Source organism: Nuphar pumila, chromosome 16 (genome assembly GCF_984573655.1).
Source record: "Nuphar pumila chromosome 16, dmNupPumi1.hap1.1, whole genome shotgun sequence".
Taxonomy (NCBI): Eukaryota; Viridiplantae; Streptophyta; class Magnoliopsida; order Nymphaeales; family Nymphaeaceae; genus Nuphar; species Nuphar pumila.
In genome coordinates this window covers 11,484,358-11,511,570 of record NC_143264.1, presented here as the reverse complement: position 1 = coordinate 11,511,570, position 27,213 = coordinate 11,484,358, and the positions used below count along the sequence as shown (strand labels likewise).

At 36.7% G+C, this 27,213-nt stretch overlaps 3 protein-coding genes across 6 annotated transcripts in view; 2 read left to right on the top strand and 1 right to left on the bottom strand.

Moving 5' to 3' along the window:
- Positions 1–3,427: 3,427 nt before the first annotated feature.
- LOC149812924 (ruBisCO large subunit-binding protein subunit beta, chloroplastic-like) lies at positions 3,428–14,755 on the top strand. 3 transcript variants are annotated; one of them, XM_089992417.1, is made up of 14 exons: positions 3,428–3,649; positions 3,754–3,879; positions 4,152–4,289; positions 4,872–4,967; positions 5,301–5,543; positions 5,747–5,945; positions 6,077–6,246; positions 10,666–10,743; positions 10,855–10,926; positions 11,004–11,105; positions 12,543–12,635; positions 12,737–12,829; positions 13,922–14,096; positions 14,511–14,755. In XM_089992417.1, exons 1-14 carry the CDS (start codon positions 3,476–3,478, stop codon positions 14,522–14,524), a joined length of 1,773 nt encoding a protein of 590 aa, XP_089848543.1. In that variant the 5' UTR covers positions 3,428–3,475; the 3' UTR covers positions 14,525–14,755. The 3 variants fall into 3 exon arrangements, with proteins under 3 accessions (XP_089848543.1, XP_089848541.1, XP_089848544.1); XM_089992415.1 differs by having other exon boundaries at positions 5,711–5,945; XM_089992418.1 differs by lacking the exon at positions 13,922–14,096 and having other exon boundaries at positions 5,711–5,945.
- Positions 14,756–19,020: 4,265 nt separating this feature from the next.
- Positions 19,021–27,213, top strand: part of LOC149812922 (chaperonin 60 subunit beta) — a 28,538-nt gene continuing 20,345 nt past the window's right edge. For both annotated transcript variants that reach the window (XR_016428277.1, XM_089991629.1), the window contains exon 1: positions 19,021–19,404. Coding sequence is in view for 1 of the 2 variants with exons in the window: in XM_089991629.1 (XP_089847755.1) it covers positions 19,255–19,398 (144 nt within the window). In the remaining variant the exon portion in view is untranslated. The remainder of the gene's footprint in view (positions 19,405–27,213) is intronic.
- LOC149812923 (uncharacterized) lies at positions 19,848–27,154 on the bottom strand. Its single transcript, XM_089991015.1, has 5 exons — positions 26,438–27,154; positions 25,616–26,004; positions 20,707–20,867; positions 20,482–20,608; positions 19,848–20,392 (listed from the first exon to the last, which is right to left on the bottom strand). The coding sequence occupies exons 1-5, from the start codon at positions 27,010–27,012 to the stop codon at positions 19,848–19,850; spliced, it is 1,797 nt and encodes a 598-aa protein (XP_089847141.1). The 5' UTR covers positions 27,013–27,154.

Sequence of the window (27,213 nt, the reverse complement as noted above, 5' to 3'; positions counted from 1 at the left end):
ATTGTATCAACCTCGATACTGGTCGGTTTCTAGAATTATTTAGCTTCTCAAAAAGTTAAGATGATTATATACAACTTTATAGTTGAAAACATTTCAAGAATCGGCCGTTTGAGTCCCCGAAAAGTGTTGTTAAAGTATCAGACTGACAGGAATCTACTGTCACTTGTTTGTTTCAGAACACTTCTAGTGATGTTTGGTATTTTTTTATTATTTAGAGATTCCCTGCATGAATTTTTGTTTTGTTTGATTCTGTGAAAATTTAGAACCTATATCTAAAACTTTCATGTTCAGAGTCCTAACTAAATCTTTATTTAAGTGTCTCAAAAATATCAGTCTTTTACTGTTATCAAGTAGCAAAAATGTAATTCATTTGATAATATCTTATACCATTTTCAGAATTCAAAAATTCGTAGAGACTCATTGAAAACTCAAAAAAATCCAAATTTTAATTTGTTGGAAAGGTCTGAATATGACCTACATTTTTTCAGTTGGTGGTTTTCTCAAAATCTACCATCTGACGGGTCAAAAACCCCTTTGAACGGATTGTCTGTGGAGTCTGAAAGTCTGTCATAGAGTTGTCTGTTCATCTCAGTCTCGAGTCTGTGGAACGGACACCTCTGATTCGAATCCAGTGATTTTAGATTCGTTGGAAAGGTGTACAAATTGCACACAACTTCTCTTTTGAATGCCTTTGTCGAAACAGAGTGCACAGGTCTCAAAAACCCTATTTTTCTAAGTCCTGTTCAGATTCATCTTTTTAAAAGCTTCCGCGCGTGTCAAAATCCATTTGGATCTTGGATCGTGGATCGGTATTCACCGAGTCCACATCGTGCACATATATATTGTGTAGCATGTGATGATAATATGCTATAAAGTATGAAAAATATACATGCACACATGATAACTCATGAATGAGCAAGTGGTTGAAAAGAACCTATGAGGTGCCAAAAGTACACCAAGTTATAAAAAGAATATACATGCATATATAACATAATAAATGTTTGACTAATTTAAAGGCATCAGAGCATATGAATGCTTGATTAGTTTAAAGGCACCAAAGCATACTAAATAAGTTATCAACATAAATGAACAAATAAAATTAATAACTACTATGAATAAGTAGTATGATGTTCATGCCATGAAAAACAATGCGAAAAGCTACCCTAGAGGGATACTTGGGTTATAAGACATGAAAAACATGCATCACATGTGAATGCTCATGAATGAGCTTGTGGTTTAAAAGAACCAATGTGGTGTCATAAATGCACAAATATGTTGTGTGACATATGATGATAATGTGCTATAAGACATGAAAAATATGCATGCACATGGAATCACTCATAAATGAGTAAGTGGTTAAAAAGAACCAATGGAGTGTTAAAAGTGTATTAAGTTATAAAAAGAATATACATAATATAATAAATGTTTGACTGGTTTAAAGCACTAGGGCATATGAATGCTCAACTGGTTTAAAGACATCAAAGTATATTAAATGAGTTATCAACGTAAATGAACAAATAAAATGTATAACTCCCATGAATGGGTAGTATGATACTCATGTCATGAAAGATAATGTGGAAAGCTACCTTGGAGGGGTACTTGGGTTATTAAATCATAGAGTGATAAATGATATATGACTCATGTGATAAATGCAATGAACCTCTTGCTATAATAAAAATATTCAATAACTCATTTAGACTTGGGCTTACCTTGGAGAGGGTATGTAGTACAAAACTTCGTTGGACCATTATATGTTTCAAGCGAGAAAGACTCATTTGATACCCAATCCTCAGAGTTAGGGAGTTAGATTACCAATGTGTCTTATGAGGTATGTCCGCCTCTTTTTGCAAAAGTTTAGGATACTTCTTGGTTTTTAGTGGCCACTGAGAGGATCTCTCTCGATCATGAACCACCCTCAGTGGATCTGTTTGAGTAAGTCACTTAGGTCATTAAAATATATAGTATAATAAACTTTCGAGTGATCTCCTCTAACCCTACGACAGTAGCCTGTGAGTACCCGCATGAGAGTAAGCAAGAGAAACAATGCTACAATGATATTCTCGAATCCTTTAGAAAATCAATTATTTTGAAAATATTATCATATTATGTTGATACTAATGAGATATATATTTTATAGAAAAGTGGTAGATGCCTACCATATTTTGAGCTTATCACCAATAAATAGGCGTTTCTATGCTGTTTTTTGCAAATTTGACTTTGTAGATGTGTTTGGCATGGGCAATCTGTTAGGAAATGACACGATCATGTTTTTTTATAAAAAAATATAATTTTTAAAAATTATAGAACATCAATTTTTAAATCTTATAAAAGTCTACCGGTGTGGCTATTCAAGAGTTTATTCCTAAAAAAATAAAGCATGTAGATCACATTTGTATAGTCTGATTTTAGAAAAAATAGAAAAAAATCCTTTCAAAGTCCGATAAGCTGGTGGTAAGCTAGAAAAGTGGTAGGCAGCTACCACCTACTCATCTTTTGCTACTTTATGAATCTAGTGAAAAGTTTTTCTTGATAAGATTCTCCAAAATAACATTTTGACTAATTGACCCAGACTAAGACATATCAATTGATTAGGTTTGACCTGGGTCCGTCCCATACGAAACCCTATAAGGCCAGGGTTTGGTGATAAAAAGGAGATCTGATTAATAATCGGGTTGGACTCAAAGGGTCTGATTAGTATATGGATCTGGATATGATTTGTGAATTTCATACCAGATCAAAGTTTCGATTAAGACCAGTGATTTTTCAATAAAAAAGATAAAAAAATTATTTTATGGGGTATGAACCGGGTCTAGTTCATATAATCCTTATAGGACCCAGTTATGGTTTTTTTTTAGCAGATAAGACCGGGTTTGGACCCGGTACCAGTACCTCAAAGTCAAATCCGGGTTCAGACTCACCTGGGTTTGAACCATATCCGACCCATTGGCACCCTTAACTGTCACCATTGGCCATATAACTTGCACTTGGACTCTATATCGATGTACCCTAGTCCAACTAGTATATGATCGGGTGGGTTAGTATCGGCTAGATCCGAAATCAACCCAATCCGTTGCCACAACTGATATTTTGGAAATATCGTAAAACTTTAAAGGCTGATATCTAAGACCAAGAAACACAATATTTTCAAAGTGCGACATATTACAGTGTTACATTAAAAACAAATTTTCTGATCTTTATATATGTTTATATGTTTATGTATCCCGATATTTTTCCGAAATTAATTATCCAGAGAGGACCTGATTTTTAAAAATCTCACGAGATTTTTACTCGCCAAGATTTTTCCGTATGCGATATTGATCCCAACGTGCACTTTTGGTAATCTCAGCCACATTCTTGCAGGGCCTTATCCTTTTCGTTGTCAATTATACATGTATTGTAGAGAGGTTCATCAACCAACTTTGCTTCAGTTTTCATACTGCCACCATCTTCCCCTTCACTATCACCAAATCAAAGCATGTCAACTGCTTCATCCATTCTCTCTCTAATTCCTGCTAGTGGTTTTGCAATACCCACTTTGAAAGGTAGGCACATTATCAATGTCAGAGGAGTCCATGCAAATCCCAACCCAAGGCCAGTGGCTAAAGAGCTCTACTTCAACCATGATGGTTCTGCTATGAAGAAACTTCAGGTCCTGACAAGGCCTTGTTTTTGTCTTTGGTTTTTCTCCTTCTTGAGTGCCATGGATTCTAAAAATGTTCATGTTTCATGGTGGTGGTTTTCTGTTTCTTACAGGCAGGGATGGACTTGCTTGCTAACTTGGTGGGAGTGACTCTGGGTCCAAAGGGAAGGAATGTGGTGTTACAGAACAAGTATGGTCCTCCAAAGATTGTAAATGATGGTGTCACTGTATGTAAAGAGGTATAAATGTTTTTGTTTTTCTTCTTTTAAATTATTTGGTTTTATGAAGATGGGATAGTTGGTTTTTGTTGGAAACTCGCTCTTTCAACCAATGGTAGGCCACAAAGCGATGATTTGTGTTTATTTTCTTTGTGCAAATAATGTTAGATGGATTTCTTATGTGGTTGTTTATTTATTTATTTTTTTCCTTTTCTTTTTGAGCTTCTAAATCTTGATTTCTTAATATGATGTTTCGGTTTGGTTTAATTCTTTTAATGGGGTTTCAATTGAAGATTGAATTGGAGGACCCTTTAGAGAATATTGGTGCAAAGCTGGTCAGGCAAGCAGCTGCAAAGACTAATGATATTGCTGGAGATGGAAGTACCACTTCGATTATTCTTGCTCAAGGCCTCATCACCGAGGGTCTAAAAGTATGCTCCTTTCAGTTTCTGTTGCATTCTACGTATGTTGTGTTTTTCTGTGATAGTTGTAGTAGTGCTGTAGTCTTCATGTGGGGAACCTTTCCTCTACTTTGTATTTTGGGGCGTTGTTGCCCTAAAGCATTTGCTCATACATTGAGAAATGTAGAACCATTGTTTACAGGCACCGGTTCAAACATGAAAATCTGCCTGCTAATTAGTCTTTCCCGATGGAAAAACATTAGTCATAAAATTTGAGCATGAGAAAATGAAAATGACAATTATGTTGTTGAACGGGAACATATTGCTAAGTGGCAGAACAACTTACGAATGTTTGATTTTCACCAAAAAAAGAAAAAAATTGGCTTTTAATATGAGTTGCATTTTACCTGGTTTGATTTATCAGGGACAAGTTTCTTTTTGTATGGCATTCATTAAACAACTTGTTGATGCCAGCAATTCTCTTGTACATTTTTTTTGGTAGGATTGGTTGTTCTAAAGTTCTTAAAGTGCAAAGTATTAGTGTAGTATTACTTGTTCCTATTTTGTCCATGGTGTTGTATCATGTCTCTAATAGTTTAATAGTATTTCTAGGTTATTGCTGCAGGTGCAAATCCAATTCAAATTGCCCGTGGAATTGAGAAGACGGCAAAAGTTCTTGTAGATGAACTCAAATTGATGACGAAAGAGGTGTGCAGTATAATAACTTGTGTTTTTTTGGATCACAGATTGTGGTAGAAGTATTCTGGTGCTGATTCTGTGCCACTAGGATTTCTTTGTTCTTGTCCATATATTTTTCATTATTCCTCTCTTGAAGCCTGACTAAATAGCCTGAATAAATCAGAATTGCATTCTACATAAGAGCAAGTCTTTTTCTTTTTTGAGTTAATCCATGAGAAATTATTGCATCGGCTTACAAGTAATTCTGAAGCATTTCCTTTACAATACGTTCCAACAGTAATCCTCTTTTTCTGATTGTATATTAATGGAGCGTGTCAAAACAGATGAGTACCCAACATGCAGGTTGAAGAACATGAACTAGCAGATGTTGCTGCAGTTAGTGCTGGCAATGATTACGTGGTAGGGAATCTAATATCAGATGCCCTTAGAAAAGTTGGATGGAAGGGTGTAGTTATGATCGAGAAGGGGAAATGTATTGATCACAGCATGGAGTTTGTGGAGGGGATGCATTTTGATCGTGGTTACTTGTCTCCTTATTTTGTTACAGATCGTGAGAAGATGTCTTGTGAATTCCATAACTGCAAGGTACGCGAGCAGAATATTTTGCAGTTAATTTCTTTGTGAGGAAGATGCACTTATCTTGATTCTGTGAATTGTTCAAAAACAACCTTTGCTCTTTGCAGGCTTTGAAATAAAACTTTTTTTCTGTAAATTTTTTGCCTCACTGATTATGTCAGAGATGGAAATTGTAGTTACTCCTTGTTGACAAAAAAATTACCAATGCAAAGGAGGTGTTTAAAATACTGGAAGGGGCGACAAGAGAGAAGTATCCAATTGTGATAGTTTCAGAAGGAATTGAGCAGGAAGCAATGGCTCCAATAATTAGGAACAAATTAAGAGGTGTGCTAAAAGTGGCTGCTGTCAAAGCCCCTGCATTTGGGCAGCAGAAAAGCCACTGCTTGGATGACATTGCTATCTTGACTGGAGGTAGTGGATCCATTACAAATTATACATCATGAAGTACTTTTCTTCACATGTTGATCTGCAGATCTTTTATTCATCAATGTTCTCCAGCATTCTGTTGCAATTATTTTTCCCACCCGTGTATTATTTTGTAGGTGTGGTAATTAGGGATGAGATGGGCCTGAACCTTGCCACAGCTGGGAAGGAAGTACTGGGTTCTGCTACAAAGGTGGTGATAACAAAGGACTCCACATTGATTGTTACTGATGGGAGCACTCAAGATGCTGTTAACAAACGAGTTGCCCAGATCCAAGCTCTTATCGTGGTGCATGCTTCAGTTGACTCTAGAGTTTGCATGTATTATTGTTCTTTATGCATACGTTTATGTACATTATGAGCTAATTGTGTCATCCTTCAATATGCAATTGACAGATTTCTTCTCTTCATACCTGCAGCTAGAAGGCAAATCTTGTTGTTCAGCTCTAGTATTTTCTTTGAGGGAATTTTCTCCCATTCTGTAGATGGTCATAGAGCTTTATTTTGATGCTTTATGGCAAGAATACTGCCATTGAAATGCATAATGGTGTATTGTTGACATTAGATCTTGCATGATACAGTAGATATTACAGAGCCTCCCAATTTCAGAACATGGCTGTTTACTTTTGAGTCTCGGCCCTTGACTAACTAACAATGAGTGACATCATGAATGTTTGAGAAGTCGAGGATTGCACTGAAGCAGATAAAAAGTTAAAACAGTTGAACAATGTTTAAATGCCCCCCCCCCCCCCCCCCCCAAAAAAAAAAAATTGCAGGGAAAGATGCAAGATCTATCTCAAATGGATAGATCTTGAACATAACTCCTTTGTCTACTTAAAATTTAAAAGTTCAGATTTCCAAAAGGGATGGTATTGTACTTTCATGCAGCTAGGGACTCATCCACAACGGTATAATCATCTTCTCCACAATATTCTTGTTGGCCATCCAGTGGCTCAAATATCATAGGCTAACTGGTTGTGTTGCCACAATTTATCTCATACAACTTTAGAACTTCTAGTGTAAATCCAGTTTTAATTTAAGTTTTCACCTTATGGAAACATGATTCATTATAGACATCTGTATTCACCTTGAGGAAAAGGAAAGGATCACTGTCAGCATGAGCTAGGAACTTCTGCACCAATTTCCATAGGATGTTCAATGCACAAAGTTAGTGAGCTTTCATGCGGAGATTAGAATTTTCTAGAATATGAAACATTATAGAAACAAATAAAATATGTGTGAGTTTAGCTCATCATTTCTTAACTAAATACTAACTAAACTAGGGAAAAAAAAGTACAAGGGGTTCCATAACAAAAACCAATTAATATGCATTAAAAAAGTTGAATTTACACCACAAGGAATAAAGTGGACACATCATATCTGGCACAAATCACAATCAACCAGCAGATGACTTTGTTTCGTTTCTTTTTTCCTTCCTATTTCCTTTTCTTTCTTTCTTTTTAATTATCAAGAAGCATGTCTCTGCCTCTTGTATTAAGCTGAATTCTCATCCCTCTAGTATAGTCCATATAGAAAAGATCCACTAGGATCTTATCTCCCCATTTGATCTTTCTCTGTGGGTTCCTTGAACATGGAAAGTTCCAAGCATGCTGAATTTACTGAACAAACTGTAATCTCTTGTATCTTGTGAATGGAATTACGTGGTCTTTTGGCTCATCACATGGGTGTGTGCTGTCAACTGCTGCCATCGCCTCTCCACGCTAAAGCTTTGTATGAATTATCAAAAGGTGAGAAGGAGAATACCAAATGGATTCTCAAGGATCTGTAGAGTTTCAAAGAAAGGATGCATGTTGCCGAACGTGTTTCTATATTCTAATAAGTTGAATAGAGGTTCATGTAACGACCCCAAACTAACCCTCGAAAAATGCAGATTTTTTTTTTTAAAACATTACAGAAAACATCCCAAGGATCTGAGGCACATTACAGATTTAATTAACACAACCTAATAATAACTCGAGACATAATATAAATCAAATTATGAATTGAAATTGAATTTATTTAAATCAAATAGTTCCCACTGAGGGTTCACATAGTTCCCCAAAATAAAAATAGACCATCCCATGTACGTTAGAACCCGGGCCACCAGATCATAACCCTCGTGCCCTCTAGCCAGCTAATCTCTCCATCACAGTGCTTCAGTACCTGAAAAAGATTTTTAAAATCGGGTAAGAACTGAAATTCTTATACGAGACCCTTTCGAAATCCAACAATAAAGAATTTAACATAGATCAAATCAAACACAAGTTTAAGAGGGCTCTACAATCATCATACATTCAGAACAACTTTACAATTTAGGCAATTCAAATAAAGCAATCAACAATTTAATTTTCACTTTCTTAACAACCCGCAGATACTAAAAAATGGGCAAAGATCCCCAGGTTTAAGGCAGTTCCTAGTGGTAGCTTAACAGACAAATTGTATTTTAATTACTAAGTTCTACACTGTTCCTCGACCGATATAAAAAATTATTAACATTAATCGGAACATTAGAAATCATCACCTAATGCCGGGACATCAAGAAAATCAACATTCATTGACACTACTTTCTTGATATACCAATACTACAGCTGAGTCAACAACACCACCCCTTTAAGAACACAAAAAATCATAGTCATATATTTCTGCACAGATTTGAGTTTTCTTAACCCCATGCGATTTGACCCATGCTAAACTCCTTGTTTTATCAAAAAAAGAGGACCCATACCTTCGCTTGTGGATTCGTAAAAGAACAACAAAGAGGAGACGTTGGAGGTGACATTTTTCCCTCTCTCTCTCTCTTTCGGCTCAACCCTCTCTCTCTCTCTTTTAGCTCAACCCTCTCTCTTTTTTTCTCCTAGAAGTGTTTGAGAGAGAGAGAGGAGCTCAACCCCTTTTTATAAAGCAAGAGGGACTCCTCTAAGAGGTGACACCCCTCTTAGTTGAGATAGAGTTCTATGGAAATAGAACTCTTCCATATTATATCTTCTTTAAATATATATTTATATATAGGTATATACCTTCTTTATTATAAAGTTTTAAGTTATTATTTATTTTAAAACTAAATTATCCTATTATGGATGAGCTATGGGTCTTGGCTAATGGACCCATGACCCATGCCCAAATCCATATTAATGTCAGCCCCTATATATATATATATATATATATATATATATATATATATATATATATAGGTCTCGGTCAATAGATCCTAGACCGTGTCCAGATCCACTTGACATCAACCCCTATATACATATATTATATATATTTTATATTAATCTAAACAATGAAAATATATTTATTTAATAAAAATTATATTTACTAAATAAAAATTTAGGCACAATTCTATGAGATATTACATCCCTACTCCCTTAAAAGAATTTCGTCTACGAAATTATTACGTACCAAATAAGTGTGGGTAATGTTCGTGCATATCGGTCTCAGGCTCTCAGGTTCCCTCGTCCAGTCCTTGATATTGCCACCGCACTTTCATGAACGAAATCGTCCTACTCCGAAGTATTCACTCCTGGCGGTCCACAATCTCCACTGGTCTCTACTCTATCGTCAAGTCTGGTTGTACTTCGATTGCCTCATACTGGATAACATGTGAGGGGTTTGATACATGCTTCCTCAACATCGAAACGTGAAAAAATTGTGGATCTAGAAAAACTGAGGTGGAAGTGCTACTCGATACGCTGACTCCCCAACTTGCTCAAGGATCTCAAAATGTCCCATGTACCGAGGACTAAGATTTTTCTTTTTACCGAACCTGAAAACACTCTTCGTCTAGGATTCCTATAAGATCTATTTTTTACCCTCTTCCTTCCAATTTTAAATTGAGTCTTTTATATTGTTTAGTTCATAGTTTTAGAGACATTCTAATCTTCAGGATTTTCTCAATGTCTTGTAGTGGCTTTTCTTATATGACAAATGCAACCTTTTGCAGGAAAAAAAAACTAAGAAATGGTTGCCTAATTATGATGTCAGGATGCAAAAAGTGCCATGATTTTCTGCTACTTCTCATGGACATTATGCACGTGGCAGAATTGTAGCATTTCTTTTGACCTTTCTCCATTATTCTTAGTGACCACCCTATAACTCTAATATTATTAATGAGAGGTGAGATGAGAATGTACTTGCAGAACTACAGTCTACAGATTGATAATCTCTAAACAATTCATCCGAAAGCGTGGTCCCTAGAGGCTCTTGAGAGTTCTCTATCTGAATATTGAAATCGCGGAGAGAAACTTTTAACCTTCCGCTTTTAAAGGCTTATATAAACTTTGCGATGTATGTTAGGGGGATGCACATTTAGATGAGTTATCTTTTGATTGTGATGTATCATACTTTATATTTTACCTTCATGTTGGAAAAAAGATTTCATCACTATTCTACATCTAATGCTTGGTGCCGGATGTGTTGCTAAGAAGCTAGCTTATCTCCCTAAGCAAGTATGTTCTAATCTTGTACTACTCAATTATCAAGATTTTTATGGAATGTCAATATTTGTCTTTTATGATCTTGTTTCTTAAGCCTTCTTTATCATAGAAACTCAAAAACATCAAAGTTAAGCACCTTGGTTATGGTTCCACTAAATTTACACAAGAAACTCTATGTTATGATGTGAATTCTGATGCAAGCAATGAACTTATGTTTTCTTCATTTTGATAATTTTGACTTGATTATTTTTAACTTTAATCTCTTTCTTCAGAACTCAGAAGAAAAATTTGATAAGAAAATATTGAATGAAAGAGTTGCAAGATTGTCTAGGGGAATTGCTACTATTCAGGTAATTATGTGCAAGTAAAAAAGAATTAAATTGACTTCTTTTATTGTTTTTTTTTCAAAAGCTTCTTTGATATATAATGGTTATGGTTCTTTTTGCAATAAAAAAACACAGGTTGGAGCATACACAGAACCTGAACTGAAGGATAAAAAGTTACGAGTTGAAGATGCTTTGAATGCAGCAAAGGTGATACCCACTTTTCATCTGACAAGGTTGCTGACATTTATCCAGTTAGTGTTAACTCTAGGTATTACATCAAGCAGGCAGCCATTGAGGAAGGTGTTGTAGTTGGTGGTGGCTGCAGTCTATTGAGGCTTTCTTTGAAAGTAGACAGAATCAAGGACTCTCTAGAAAATGAACAGAAGGTACTGATTTTTTTCTTAAAGCAAATATTATTTCCAAGGAGGTTTTGGTGGAAAGAACTCCAAGAAATATCCAATGATGATTGATAAGGCATTAATTTTTAAAAGTTTCTACCCAATGTCCTTTCATGTTTGCTTATTTTCTTCAATTTTGCGGTTATAAGTTTTCTGGGTGTTGCTTCATGCTGTGTGTTGGTTCATACATAAAATCATTCCTTTTTCGGCAAAGATATATATTGCTAAAATAAAAAAGAGACTACTCTTGTAAAAAAGTTCAGAAATATATGTTCAAAGAAAAGATTTGGGGTTACTAAATATAGTCAGATGTTTGGGACATTAGACAGAATGTGCCATTAACAGACTTTTAGATTGTAGATAAGCAACCCATTCAAGGCATGGGAATGATGACTGCCATGGTACCCAAGGCATGATTTCACGAAAAACGAAAATAATATTGATAGTTCAGATCAAAAGATCATGGATTCAGAGAACTGGATTTAGAAAGAGAGCAAAAGAAAAATTAATTTGATGGTACTATGAAATGGCTATATATGTAAAAAGTTTACTGAGAAGGTCTATGACAAATGTGTGAACACCATAATAGCATACTTCAGAACCACAACCTTGTATGCATTTTGATTGATTGACGTTCATAAAACGCTTATTGTGGATAACCAGGTGATGAGTAAGGGTGTTATAATACATGCAATGCTGAAAAAGAATTTGCTGGTGCAACCATGCAAATTTGTGATTACTTGCTATCATAGAGATCAGAAACAACTTGCATGCATCGCTATGTAATGAAATGATTTCCAAGAAAGTCTTCAAATGCCACTTATGGGCAAGAGCTCAAGTGCAAGAAAGCACTCACAACAATCACACAAGAGGGAACACTCACAAGTGAAAATAATAATTTTTATTAACCTTAAAAATGCATCAAGAATAATGCATTAAAGAAGGAATGGGGAGATCCCATTATATATACAAGAGACCCAAGGAGTCTAACGGTTAGTGAAGCCTACAATTTGAAAAGCAATAAGGAAAACAAAAGAAAAAAGAAAAACATAAAATAAAAAATTACATTGAATAAGTACATTCTACTATACTTACGTATATACATATACAATGTACATATATACATACAATATGTGTGTACATACATATATAATTATATATACATATGGAAAAATGCAATATTTAACACGCTATGCACTAGTAAATTTTATTGCTATTATTATTTGATCAAATCTGTAAGGTATTCTAAAATGTAAATATTTGTTAGGCTATGGATGCCTTTAAATAATTGATCATATGGAAAGGTATAACGAGAAATAATGTCATGTAATAAACTGAAAAATGACTCAAACACGCAATATTAGCCCTCATTTTCATGCATCTGTAAAGAAGGACCGTTCTCAATGATTTTTCTGTTAGTTGCAGGTTGGAGCAGACATTTTCAGAAGGGCTTTAGCATATCCAATCAAATTGATTGCAAAAAATGCAGGTGTAAATGGTGATGTTGTTGTAGAAAAGGTCTGTGAAATGCTTTCTAGAGTTTGACAGTTTTTTCTTAAATGCCAGAGGTTCTGTTAACCAATTGTCTAAAGACATTAGTCAACTGGTTGTTACTGCAGGTTCTATCAACCGATGATGTTAGGTATGGTTATAATGCTGCAAAGGACCAATTTGAGGATTTGATGTCTGCTGGAATCATTGATCCATCAAAGGTACTCTTGTGGATCATATGCTAGCTACACATGAATATCACTATTTAAAGAAGATAGTGCTAGAAAATTTGTTCCTGCATCTTATAGGCATAATTAGTTGATTACTGGTAGTGGATGGGGTTGTTGCTAAGTCAGTCATTAATCTTGATGCATGTTGTGAATGTTACATAAGTTGGTTGAAATGTTTCATATTTCCATATCGTGGCAGCCAAACAACATAGGTTGAAATCATGTGTGGAGGGTGGAGTTGCAATATTCTCTCTCTCTATATATATATATATATATATATATATATATATATATAGGTTAATATTTGGTGCTATTGAAGGCACAGAACTATTGAGCTGGAAATCAAGCTTTGTCAACTTGATCTGACCACATAGCATGGATTGTTTGCTAAGGATCAAACCTTGGATCATGTTATTTTGGTCTAAAAGTATGATTTTTTGAGTCGTGAAATTTTAGTGCATTGTGAGACATTGACTTTGAATCCCTTAAAAAACCTACTTACATGTCATAATCACATGATTTAAAACTATTTTCAACTAACAGACCATGTAGATCATATCTATAAGTCCAATCTACAAAAAAAAACCTAAAATGTATGAAAAGCAAGTGATTTGTACTCAATAGTTCCGTGCCTTCAATAGCACCTATATATATATAGTGAATTGTGTAGGTTCCAGACTATTTATCTCCCAAACCCATTTAAAAAGTGTACTTACATGTGTTTTTTGCTTAATTCAAACCTACAAATATGATCATTGCTTATTCACTAAGAACCATGCTTTGGATCAAATCAATTTAACAAGAATTCTTGATTTTTAGTTGTAATATAAACCATTGATTCTTTTGTTGAGCTAAAAACACATGTAAACATGAAAAATGTTTAAACTAATACATGTTTTCTACTAAATAAAACATAGAGACCACATTTACGGGTATAGATTAAGTAAAAAGCACATGCAAATATGTTTTTTAAAAGAGTCTAGGGCAGTCTGGAAGATAAATGGTTAGAGGGAGAGTTGCAGGGGGTGGGTGGGGGAGTTCTCATCATGAGTAATGGTTATTATGTTATTTCATGTGGAACAGGTTGTGCGATGCTGTTTGGAGCATGCTGCTTCTGTTGCGAAGGTCTTCCTTACTTCTGATGTTGTTATTGCTGAAATAAAAGATATGCAGCCCATTCCTATGAGAAGATTAATGCCAAGAAGACCAATGCAAATGCAGATGCCATTTTCTATGAAAAAGCCAATGAAAATCTCAGGTAGTGGGAGATATGGAGCATGGCGAGCTCTAGGATAATGTCATTGTATATTTATAACTGCAGATATTTGGGTTAACTTTTTGGTTGTTGTGGTGCAATTGTACATTAGTTTCTTTTCCACACATGCATGACACACACACACACACAGAGGATTTGTCATATTTTAACAACCATGGGCATTATAAATGTTTAATTGTGCTACCTATAAAAAAAAAATCTTCTTTCTTCATACTCTATGATTACATCTTTGGAAAAATTGACTCCATGTGGTCTAAAAATGAGTTGATCAAGCTTGCTGGCTGTGTGACTGTTTCATTTGTATTGTTTCAATATTTCTGGTTGATCATGCAAGCCAGCTAGACGCACAAAAAACACTTTAGACTACCTTTATAACAGCATTTCCATATGATGCAGGTATTGGGTTGTAATCTCAACCAGGCAATGACACTAGCTGGGCACTATATAGATTTGGAAATCAAAGCCTAAACTATTGAGTGCGTAGATCTTCTGCATGGTGATTCGTTTTTGCTGTGACGAGCATTCTACTTCATGCCTTGCTGTAATATATTAGATAAGCAATATTATAACTTATGGCATAAATTTTGTAGTTGTAGAGCAATTTATGAAAGCTAGATAATCCAAGTGTTTTTGTTACACAATTTTTGGCCTTTCACATTTCAAGTTTTCATCTTGATCTTTCTCCTGGATGTTGAAAGCATTGTAATTTGGGAAAGTTAGGCAGATAGATACATGTCTGTGCTTGCATCCACATGCACATGCAGGCACACAAACTGAGTTGTTAGCACTGCCATAAAGTATAAATCCATAAACAGGATCAGTTGAAGCATAAGTATGTCCTGAATAAGAATGTATACATGCATATTGCTCTCAACACTGATGCGCTTTGACATGTACTATATGTAAAGGCCTCATCACCAACGGGTCTGGCAGGAGCAGTTAGTGCATGTCACCTTGTGTTAGGACGTTGCAAGTTCGAACCCCTAATGGTATGGTTGTATAACTGGTAGGGGTCTGCCTAACCCCAGCTTTCTCTGTCAAAAAAAATATGTAAAGGCCTCATCAGTTCCAAAATTTGCAGAAAGTAAGGTTTCCCATCTTTCTTATTGGTTATGATCTAAATTACAATGTTTCAATATTGGTTGCAAACATGAGGCTGGTTTTCAGACGTGTATGTTTGACTTCTCCATGCAAACCGGCAGAACATTCGCCTTTTCCTAATATGTAGCTGACTCACATCATAGTGGTTTTAAAACATGTACCACCTGTCCAGTTCTTGAGTGCCATTTGCAACATATCAAAGCAAAACCACCATTCCCAAAATTAGCAGTTTGTCAGGTTAACCCAACTTCTTATTGGGTGCAAACTCCTTTGTCAGCTGTCACCTGCTACATGTGCTTGGCCTAAGTGTGATGCAAAAACTAAGGTTAATTAATGGCTCTTTTATGGGCTGCTAATACACCACCATATCTCAGTTAGTGCCAACTCAAAACCACTTCTCAGTCTCCAATCATCTATTTCTTGCTCTTTCTCCCTTTGATGTCCTCCTGACTGAGTTTCTAACTTATAAAGGTTAGTCAAATTTAACTTTTCTTCATGAGGGCCAAGTGAGCACATACATTCAAAGGACCCTCATTACTCACCGCTTCCTTCCTTTCAAATCCATCCCTTCTTTAACTACCGCCCACACATTCACCTAGCATTTCTATTGCAGTGATAGAGCTAAATCCAATTGAGGCCGTGGATGGGAGAGAATTGGAAGGAGATGAGAGACTGGCTAAGGGAAGGGAGGTAGCTAAGAGGGAGAGATGAGCGAGAATGAGAATGGGGATTTTTTTTTATGATCAAGCTAGGGGATTAAGGCCCCCTCCTTTTTATTAGACAAACCCTATTACCAGGCAGGTATTCAACTACTCATACCAGTGGGGTTCAAACTTGCAACGTCCTGGTGACTTGCATTAACTGCTCCTACCAAACAGGACCCCCCCTGTTGGTGAGAATGAGAAAATTGAGAGAAATCTCAATTGAGAACCAATTTAGCCAATCTCTAGTAAACTAGAGCCATAAGGGAACATTTGGAATGAAGAAAATTTCTCAAAAAAAAAAAAAAACTTGCCTATGAAAAGTTTTGATATGACAACTTTTCTAAATAAATTTTTTACTTGTTTGTGTAAACATGAGAAAATGAGGGGCGGGGGGTGGGGGGGGGGCGGGAGTCGAAGCCCCTCTCAAAGAGAGAAACCTCAAAGTGGTGGTGGGTGGGAGGAAAATGAAATGGAAGAAACTCTTCTTGTGGCAGTCCATGAGATGAGATGTGTTGTGGGTGAAAGGTTATCCTAGTCAAAATGATTTGTTGATGAGATGTGTTGTGGGTGGAGGATTTTTTCATATAAAAAGTCACTTTTTATAAAAACTTTCCTTTTAAAAATTATCTCATTTATAATGGTTAGAAAATTTTTATTTTTTTTCTTACCATTTTCTCACTTCCAAACGTGCCCTAAAGAATTAGAGAGGCAAGGGAGAATTTCCTCATTAGCAAGTAGGATCATGCCCAAACTGGCTACAAGTGGCTTATTGGTAGACATGTGTAAACCTATGAACTAAAATGACCCTCACTAACATCCCTTGTTCCCTATACACCCTCTCATTAACCCAAATACATGAAGTGAGAGTCCCCAAAACAATACAAGAGACTTGCCTCAAGTACAATTATAGTCCAATACCCTCTCATATGGGTTGTGGATCCAATACAAGACACACGAAGACCTAAAAAAACCATTCAAAACCCACATAATACAAGTGAAACTGACATAATACAAAAATTATGCCATCATTTGGCTTTACCCATATTCCAAAACTGCCCATACATTTCACGAAATTAACACAGGAAAAAATACGGTTGATCATGCATATTGGTTAGTTTAGTAACCTTGGTCCACTGAACTTGGATCTGATTAGTCTATCTACCTTGATCAGATGCGTATTGCATGTTTTTAGGATTTTAAGTGGACTCTTTCCCATATATAAATGTGTATCCAAAGCTTCTCCATCTGAATCCGAGTCCGATTCACAATAAGATATGAGTCTCTTCCAAGATAGACTTGAAGTTCAGTTGGATGATCCAAACCTTTCCCATATATAAATGTGTATCCAAAGCTTCTCCATCTGAATCCGAGTCCGATTCACAATAAGATATGAGTCTCTTCCAAGATAGACTTGAAGTTCAGTTGGATGATCCAAACCCAAACAGTTTACATATGTCAAATGTGTGAATCTAACTCATAGTTATCATATGTAAAACTGCAAAAAATAAACTGTCAAATAATGAATTGCTGTTTTTTCATTCAAGATGGATGAAAAATCAGCATACTGAATTAGTTTAAAAGTTGCATAGTTACAATTCGGTTTTGAAAATGGACATCTACATGAGAATTTTCCATGAAAATCATGCTAATGTACATGAACTACGGGATCCAAATGCAAAGTCTCCATATGATCCAAACCCAAGATGTGATAAAATTGGGTTGTTCCTGTTTGAATTTTTTTTGAGAAGTATTTTTTTCTATTTTATGGTATAAATCCTTTACTCAAAGTACGAGTTTTGCTAGCATTTTGAAAAACCAAGAGATTTCATGTGATTGTTTCCAAATTTTTAATTTTAAGAGGACATGCATAGAGTTTTGCTAGCTGTCGTTTAACTTTATTAAATTGCTAGTATTTATCATTTTATAAAGTAAAGCATTAATCACTTCGAAATATAAAGTTTTCTTTTGCATTTTTTTGTGCACATCCTTTTTGCTACGTATAAGTAGTTAGGGTGGGCATCGAGCAGGCTAGCCCGTAGGGCTTTAAGTGCGGTATGACCCGAAGATGGTCCGATCCATTTATTAACGGGATGGGCTTTGGCCCGGTTCTTAATGGGCTTGGGTTTGAGGAGCAGCCCATGACTCGGGCCAACGGCTCAATGAGACAATGTGAAGCAGGTCAGGTCCGGCCGGGCCAAGCCCAGCCCAAACCCAACTAGTTAGGTAACAAATAAATAATTAACAAATTTTCATGTACCTAACTAATTATCTTTCTAGTTTTGATAAAACTAATGCAATTGATTAGGTAAATAATAATAGCTACTAAGTTACTATGCAAATAAATTTTTTATTTTATTTTTTATATTATTAATAATTAATAAATAACTTAGGCCCATCGAACTGGCCCGGTAGCCTGCGGGCTAACTTGAACGCAACCCAGGTATATATAACAGGCTGGGTTTCGGTCTGGTAGCTAATGGATTTAAACCTAAAACTTTGACCCAAACTCGGCCCATGACAGACTAGGTTAGCTTGGCCCATCGGGCTGCTCGGCCCATTGCACACCCCTACATAAGGCCCAGCAGCCCCATGGGCCAAGCTGACCCCGTCCACCATGGGCCGGGTTTGAGTCATGATTTTAGGCTCTGGCCAAACCTGACCCATTATATACGATGGGCTGGCTTGCGGGCTACCAGGCCGATTTGATGGGCCTGAGTTATTTATTAATTTTTTAATAATATAATTTTAAAAAAATTTAATTGTTAAATAGTAACTTGAATAATTATTATTATTTATCTAATTAGTTGCATGAAAACTTACTATTTGTTAATTATTACTATTTACTTAATGCTATTTTTTCATTAACTTATATTTTCAGTCAAACATTTATGCATTTTAAGATTGAGCCAGGCCGGACCGGGAGCCAAGTCCAGGCCCTGGGCTTCTCTTCCAACCCGAGTTCGTTAAGAACGGAACCAAAACCCAGCCCCGTTAGTAAATGGGCCGGGCGGTTGACCAGACCGATGCCCACCCCTACGTATCTTACATATCCGGACTTAAAAATATACGCAACGTGGCTGTGGTGGCGGGCAGTGGCTTAGGATTGTTGTTTTTATTACAGGAGAAAGAGAGAGGATCAGATTCAGGTCACCTCTGAGGGTATCACCGTCAAACGCGCCTTGAATGCTGAACGGCACCCATCATACGGAGAACAAGAACCCTCCCGGGCGAACGCCTGCGACTGTGTAAAATTCTGTTCCAACTATCTCCTCAATGTTTGCGTTGGAAGACCACTTTGTAAGCTTCTCTCTCTCCGAGTGGAAGTAAAAGTAAAGATGGTGGGTGGGTCTGCCTTGCAATGCGTCTTAGATATGTTGGTGGCAAGCGTTTCCTTGCTGGTTGGGCTGTGGGTGTTCGTGTTGGTGACCGCCATCCTCTGCTCCGCTGCTTTCCTACAGAACGTCAAGACAGTTTCCTGAAGTTGGGTATTCCCTTTTCTTCTCTTTCCTCATCCCGTGCTAATTTAATGCTCCTTCAATTCAATTTTGGTCTGTATGTGTTGGGTGGTCGCATGCATTCAATGTCAGAGGGAAAAGGCTCTGTTTAGTACCAAGAATTCAGGGATGAAAAATTAGGAATTGGCCTTTCCCATTTCCTTGAATCTTCTGAAAATCAAGAGATTGACATGAAACTCATTTTGAGTATATGCCCTCGTTTTTATTTTCTGTATTTATAGACATCCTCAAAAAAACAATTATGGCTATGTCGATTTCTATTAAGCATTCATATTTCAATTCACATTATAAAATGGTATGTGCAGGGAAGAAACTAGCACACACATGCAAGTAAAGTGCAGCAGATATAAAAAGCACAATGTTTGAACCTACTTCCACGATACTTAAGATCTCTCCCCTCTCTCAACTACTTCCTAATGAAGAGGTTCCATTACCAATATATTGAGTACATGAGTATGATTCCTTGCCTTTCTCTCTCTTTCATTAACTTTCTCCCTAGATTTAGGAAATCCAAGATCAATAGGATCCTTTCTTATCTTTTTGAGATCATTAGCAGTTACATTAGAATTGGCGCCAACTTTGGGACCAGCTGTAGGATTGATGCTAGCTGTTCTTCTAGATTCATCTTCAACCTTTCTAGCCTTATTCTGACGACTTCTAGAGAGCTCTACTGGATATTGGATCTGGATCTGGATCATGGGCCTCTCCTTAACAGCCCCCATCAAGCTAATCATTCTATCGTGAATGGTATGCTTGTCACGTAAATACAGAAGCTGAGTCTTGCCAAGAGCCTTGGTCATGATGTCAGCAAGTTGATCAACCGTAGGAACATATCGAACTTCAAATCCTCTCTTAGCCACATGACCATGAAGGAAATGAAAATCCATTTCCATATGCTTGCTGCGATTATGAAAAACTGGATTAACTGACATGTAAGTGGCACCAGAAGCGTGGAGGCCTAGAAAATGGGAATTGAATTTCCATCCAGAAAACTTCAGCAGCAGTGTTGGCTAGAGCCCTGTACTGGAGCGAGATATTGTAGCTTACTTTCTTTCAGACCATGAAATAAGATTCCTGCCAAAAAATATAGCATAGCCCCGGTAGATTTTTTGTCATCAATACAACCTACACAGTCAACATCTGAGTAGGCATTAAGAGTAAGTTCAAAAGATCTCTGAATGTAAAGACCTTGAGATAGAGTGCCTTTTAAATAGCAAAGAATGTGTTTAACAATAGACTAGTGAATGGAGGTCGGTGCATGAATTGGCAAACCTTGTTAACAACAAACACAATATCTGGTCGGATCAGGGTGAGATACTGAAGAACACCAACAACTTGCCTATAGGGAGTGGGATTTGGAAGAGGATCACCTTCTTGGAGAGGCAACTTGGTAGTTGAGGACATGGGTGATGCTATAAGCTTGGCTCCATCATCTGAGTTCGTTGCAACAAGTCACCAATATATTTTTCAGGGTTACTGGAAGCACCACAGGACCTAGGGAAGCACACTTTCCCGAAGCGTGTTTCGAAAGCGTGAAGCGTGGCACTTCCAAAACGTTCCGTGAAGTGCCAAAAAAATTGGGAAGCACACTTCCCTATTAATGGGAAGCTCTTTTCTCCTTTTTTTTTGTTTTTTCCTTCTTATTTTTCTTTCTTTTTTTCTTTTTTCGCTTCCACTTCGCTTTCGGTTTGCTTCTCTTTTCGCTTTCGAGACGATTCTTGGTTCACTTATAAGTCTTCCCGTGATTCTCGCTTCCTAAAATTTTGAAAGTGCATCGCTTCCCGCTTCCTCGACTAGCAACTCTGATATTTTTTTTGAGATATAATAAGACCTTCGTCAGTATGAGCTGCCTCGATACCTAAAAAATAATGTAGAGGTCCTAAGTCTTTTAAAGAAAACTTACGATTGAGGGTTCAGATTAGACTGGATATGGCTTCTTTCGAATTGCCCATAATGAGAATATCATCAACATATATCATGATAAAGAGAACAAGACCATGCTGGATCTTAAGGAACAAGGATGTATTTGTTCTAGCTCCACAAAAGTCCAGCCCTGGAAGAAAATGACAGCCTCTGGGCGCTTGTTTGAGACCGTAGAGAGCTTTATTAAGTTTGTAGATATAATTTGGATATCTAGGATCCGAGAAGCCTACGAGTTGGCTCATATATACTTCTTTAAAAACGTACACATGCAAGAAAGCACTCTTGACAAGCTTCCCAATTTTTGGAAATGACAATATTAAGCATAATTCGGATAGTTGTGTGCTTAATAATAGAGTTAAAGGTTCCAAAGTAGTCGATGTCTTCTTCTTGACTATAACATTTAGCAATGAGAAGAGTCTTGTATCTCTCAAGACTCCCATGAACCTGTCTTTTAATCTTAAATATCCATTTACAACCAATGATATTTTGGGAATAAGTAAGGTGAACAAGGGTCGAAGTTTCATTTTGTAACAAGGCATTAAACTCATCACTCATAACTTGATGCCACCTAGTATCCTTCTGGGCCTGTTTGAACTGAAATGAAATGGGGATCTTCGAAACACGAGCTTTGATTAACAAGAGCAAGTGTCAAGAATGACACTAAAGCATAACCCTTAAAAAGGGTATAACTGGAAACAAAATAAAAATAAAAATGTATTCTTTATTGATATGAAAAACCAATTGCTTAAGAAGCATTGGAGTGAAATACAAGAGGGGCTGCACCCCTTTATATACACAGCTGAAAGAGGACTCAATAGAGCTGTTGGGCACAGTCCAACAGCTCTATTAAGAGCTGTTGGACTGTGTCAGTCCAACAGCTCTATTGCTAGTCAAGTCTGGACAGGAATTGACTAGCAACAGTCATTCTAGTTCAAACTGAACTAGATGACATAAAGACAAAAAATAAAAATAAAGGAAAAAAAATACAGAAAAGAAAGAAATTAAAAATGTATTTATATATATATATAATAATATAATATTATTATATATACATATATGTACAGTTTTACATTTTAACACTCCCCCTCAAACTTACGGTACAATGAGCGAAAGTTTGTCTAAGAGAAAGTGAAATCGGGGAGCAGCGAGAGGCTTTGTAAAGAGGTCTGCTAACTGATATTCTGAAGTGACATATGGCAGATCAATTATCCCGTGTAGATATTCCTCTCTGACGTAGTGACAATCCATTTCGATGTGTTTGGTGCGTTCGTGGAATGTTCTGTTACTGGCAATGTAGATCGCACTTTTGTTGTCACAACACATTTGTGAAGCCTTTGTTGCTTCAACTCCCATGTCAGCAAGCAGTCGTCGGAGCCAAACTACTTTCATGGTCGTGGTTGCCATGGCTCTGTATTCAGCTTCGGTGGATGAGAGAGATACCTTCTGCTGCTTTTTACACCTCCACGAGATTAATGATTCCCCTAAAAAGACACAAAAGCCAGTGGTTGAGTGTCTGTTATTGGGATCACCTCCCCAATCAGCATCAGTATATGCAATTAAATCAAGAGAAGAGGAGGAAGATAAGAAAAGTCCTCGTGAAAGAGAGGACTTGATGTATCTGATAATACGCATGACTGCTCCCATATGAACAGAAGTAGGAGCATGTTGAAATTGACTTGCTGTATGAACAACATGTGCTATATCTGGTCTGGTAATGGATAGATAGGAAAGTGCCCCGACAAGCTGTCTGTAAGGAGTAGGGTCTGCAAGAAGTTCTCCATCATCAATCTTCATTTTAACATTAACAACTTTTGGAGTGTCAACTTTCTTATCATCAGTAATACCAGACCTGAAAACAATATCAAAAGCAAATTTAGTCTGAGATAATAAATATCCTCTAGGAGAATAAGCAACTTCAATGCCTAAAAAATATCTCAACAAGCCCAAATCAGTCATTTCAAAATAAGATTTAAGAAGTGTTTTGATTGTTTCAACTCCCTGTTTATCGCTTCCGGTGATGATCATATCATCCACATAGAGAAGAAGCACAATGATCCCTGCATCAGAATTCTTAATAAACAAAGCAGTGTCAGTTAAACAGAATTGAAAACCAATATCAATCATAACACGACTAAACCTATCATACCAAGCTTTTGGTGCTTGTTTAAGTCCATAAAGAGCTTTTTCTAAGCGAAGGACTTTACCCTTAGGAATACTTAGACCAGGAGGGGGTTCCATATATACTTCTTCAACTAGCTTTCCATTTAAAAAAGCATTTTTGACATCCATTTGAAAAATAGACCATTTTTTGATAGAAGCTAAGGCAATTAAGGTTCGGACAGTAGTCATACGAGCCACCGGAGCAAAGGTTTCTTCATAATCAATCCCATATTCTTGGGCATAACCTTTGGCTACTAAACGGGCTTTATATCTTTCAAGAGTACCATCACTCTTGGTTTTAATTTTATAAACCCCTCGACATCCTATAGTTTTCTTCCCTGGAGGAAGATCTTGAATATTCCATGTAGAAGCCTTTTCAAGTGCATCTAATTCAACTTTCATGGCTTCTATCCATTTGATATCATTTTTTGCTTGAAAATATGTGGATGGTTCTTCATATGAGTGAATTAATGCAATAACTGCCCTATATGTGGGTGAGAAAGACTCGTATGATACAAACTTTTCTGGAGGCCTCGAGATTCGGGATGATTGTCTAGTTGGAATGTTAGAATATTTCTCAAGTGCACATGGAGTATTAGACTCTTGTCGCCTGGAATATTGAATACTAGTATCTCTATGAACTTCTTCATTTTCAACATTAAGATCAATAATTCTTGGATCATCATCAAAGTTACAATCAAGGTCATATTCATCAGATGTTGATGTTAGATCTAGCAAAAAGGAGTACTCAGTGACGTCTTTTAATTTTCTAAAATCAAAGAAGCTCTCCTTTTCAAGAAAGGAAACATTTCTAGACACATATAGTTTATTATTTTTGAAGTCAAAACATCTATAACCTTTCTGGTTTTCAGCATATCCTAAAAAGGCACAGGGAATCGCACGAGGGGAAAGTTTATCATTTTTGTCAGTAAATATGAAACATTTGCACCCAAATATTCTTAATCTATAGTAGTCTGGAGAAATGTTCATAAGTTTTTCAATGGGAGTGATATTTTGTAACGAAGAAGATGGCATCCTATTAATGAGATAGGTGGTAGTTAAGGCAGCTTCTGCCCAAAAGTCTTTAGGGACTTGATTTGCTATTAATAAAGTTCTAGTGGTTTCTATAATATGGCGATGTTTTCGTTCTGCCAGTCCATTTTGTTGAGGTGTATAAGGACAAGATCTTTGACGTGTGATGCCATGCAATTTAAGATAATTTTGAAAATCTGTGGATAAAAACTCTCCCCCTGAATCTGTGCGAAAAATAGTAATATCATTTTGAAATTTTTTTTAACCATATTATGAAAAGTTTGAAAGTATGAAAATACTTCAGACTTATGTTTGAGAAAGTACATCCACGTATGTCGGGAGAAATCATCGACAAAAATAACATAGTAAACAAATCCTCCTTTAGAAATTACTGGTGCAGGACCCCAAACATCCGAGTGTATTAATTCAAGTGGTCTTGAAGAGAAAAAGGTTCTGTTCTGAAATGGTAATCTTTTCATTTTGCCGAGAATACAATCTTTACAATCAAATGATTCAGAGTTACAAAATTTCCCTAGATTTGGAAAATGTTGGATTTTGGCTATATGTGGGTGACCAAGTCTCTTATGCCACAGTTCCAACTCTATTTTTTGAATATTATAACAAAAAGCCTTCTTCGGCATTTCCAAAAAATCCATGTAATAGAGTCCTCCTTCTCTATGGCCTTCCCCAATCAGCTTGCCTGACTGACGATCCTGTACCCAACAACCATGAGAAGAAAAAGAAATATTACACCCATAATCAGAAATTTGAGATACAGATAAAAGATTTAAATTTAATTTTGGAACATGTCTAATTTCTGGAATAAAAAAATTTTTTGTTTTATAAATTTTTTCAAAATCTCCTATTCCTTCTATTTCAAGAGAAGTCCCATCAGCAGTAAAGACCTTTGACACACTTGTTTTATTTTTAACACATTTGGATAGACTTTGATTATTTGGGGTCATATGAAAAGATGCACCAGAGTCAAGAAGCCAAGAAATTTTACCTAAATCAGAAAAAGATGAGGCTGCTGTGCCGGTTGAAGCTTCAGATGAGGAAGAGGCACCTTTGATGAGAGGCTGAAGGATTTTCATTAGTTGGGCCAGGGAAACTGGTGCATCCTGATCTTTAGGCTCCGATCCAGCAATTGCAGCTCTTTTTTCTCTCAACTCCTTAAGTTTGGGACATTGTGGCCTGTAGTGTCCCGGTTCATGACAGTGATGACAAATAACTTTCTTCTTATCATAGTCACCATTTTGTCGGTTAAAGTGAGGAGGCCTATATGATCGAACATGATTCCCTGGTCTAGACACGGCTAAAACGGAATCATCTTCAATTTTTAAAGAACCTTTCCGGAGACGATTTTCTTCCATTGTTAACTCTTCAATAGTTTCAACAATAGAAGGAATTTTTCCCCGGTGAAGTAGGGCCGATTTAGTGGCTTCAAATTCCGGCCTTAATCCAGTGATACAACAACAACAACAACAACAACAACAACTACGCCTTCATCCCAAAACAATTGGGGTCAGCGATATGAACCAAAAAAGAAATTCATTTTGGGTCTTCCACATGAATCCTTTTCCTCCAATCATTTCTATCCAACGCCATGTCCTCGGTGAGGTTCAAAGCATTCATATCCTTTCCTATCATCTCCATCCAAGTCTTCCTAGGCCTACCCCGACCTCTTATAACTAATATATTTTCCCCTTCTCCAACCTTCTAACTGGAGCATCATTAGGCCTTCGCCGAATATGTCCAAACCACCGTAAACGATTCTCTCGCATCTTATTTTCAATGGGTGCAACACCTACCTTCTTACGTATCTCTTCGTTCCGAATCTTATCTTTTATTGTATTTCCACACATCCATCTAAGCATCCGCATCTAACCTTAATCCAGTGATAAACTGGTAAAAATGTTCAACATCGAGTTGTTTCTGACGAAGCTCGATGTCTTCGGCACAATGCCACTTTGGTTCTAAAAGGGAAAGTTCTTCCCAAAGTTCGGACAACCCATTGTAATATTCACGAATAGTTTTGTCTCCTTGTGTCATCATTCGAACTTTTTCTTGGAGGTTGCACACGTGTGCAATATCTTTAAGGGAATACATATTCTTAAGGTATTCCCATGCCTTATCGGCATGATCAAATTTGGCAAGACTTGAGCATTTTTTAATGTCAACGCTATTGATAAGCCATGACATTATCTTCGCATGAGATATTCTCCATTCTTTCCATTTCTTCTCGTATGAGGCAATAGCCTTGATTTTCTCTTCTTCCGATAGAGGGACGTCTTTATCTCCCTCCTTTTTAGTAAGAGATAGCTTAGGTTCCGAATCGGAACCATCCACAATCCCCCATAAGCCTTTTCCCCATATATGGTGCTTCATGATTGAAGCCCATGTTACATAGTTCGTATCGCTTAGTTTCATAGGCATGATGGTGACTTTATCATTGTCATCCATCGATTACAAGGAGAGAAAGAATAGGGATAGAAGAGAAACAAGAAGGAAAATGAGAAAGAAAGAAAAAAAAAACAATACAACAAGATGTGAAATCTTCTCCAATGAAGTGATAAAACACTTCTCTTCAAGTGGCGAACACTTTTGCAAACGGGCACGGAAACCAAGGCAGCTTTTCCTCAAGATTTAGTACTTCCGCGGCTC

What these genes read in the sequence shown, in the direction of transcription:
- LOC149812924 (XM_089992415.1), top strand. Translation starts at nt 3,476, where the DNA reads ATGTCAACTGCTTCATCCATTCTCTCTCTAATTCCTGCTAGTGGTTTT. An exon ending in GTGTCACTGTATGTAAAGAG is followed by an intron (nt 3,880 to 4,151) that starts GTATAAATGTTT and finishes TTTCAATTGAAG; the next exon opens with ATTGAATTGGAGGACCCTTT. An exon ending in AGATCCAAGCTCTTATCGTG is followed by an intron (nt 6,247 to 10,665) that starts GTGCATGCTTCA and finishes CTCTTTCTTCAG; the next exon opens with AACTCAGAAGAAAAATTTGA.
- LOC149812923 (XM_089991015.1), bottom strand. Translation starts at nt 27,012, where the DNA reads ATGGATGACAATGATAAAGTCACCATCATGCCTATGAAACTAAGCGAT. An exon ending in CAGTTTATCACTGGATTAAG is followed by an intron (nt 26,005 to 26,437) that starts GTTAGATGCGGA and finishes CACTGGATTAAG; the next exon opens with GCCGGAATTTGAAGCCACTA. An exon ending in ATTTCATGGTCTGAAAGAAA is followed by an intron (nt 20,393 to 20,481) that starts GTAAGCTACAAT and finishes CCCATTTTCTAG; the next exon opens with GCCTCCACGCTTCTGGTGCC.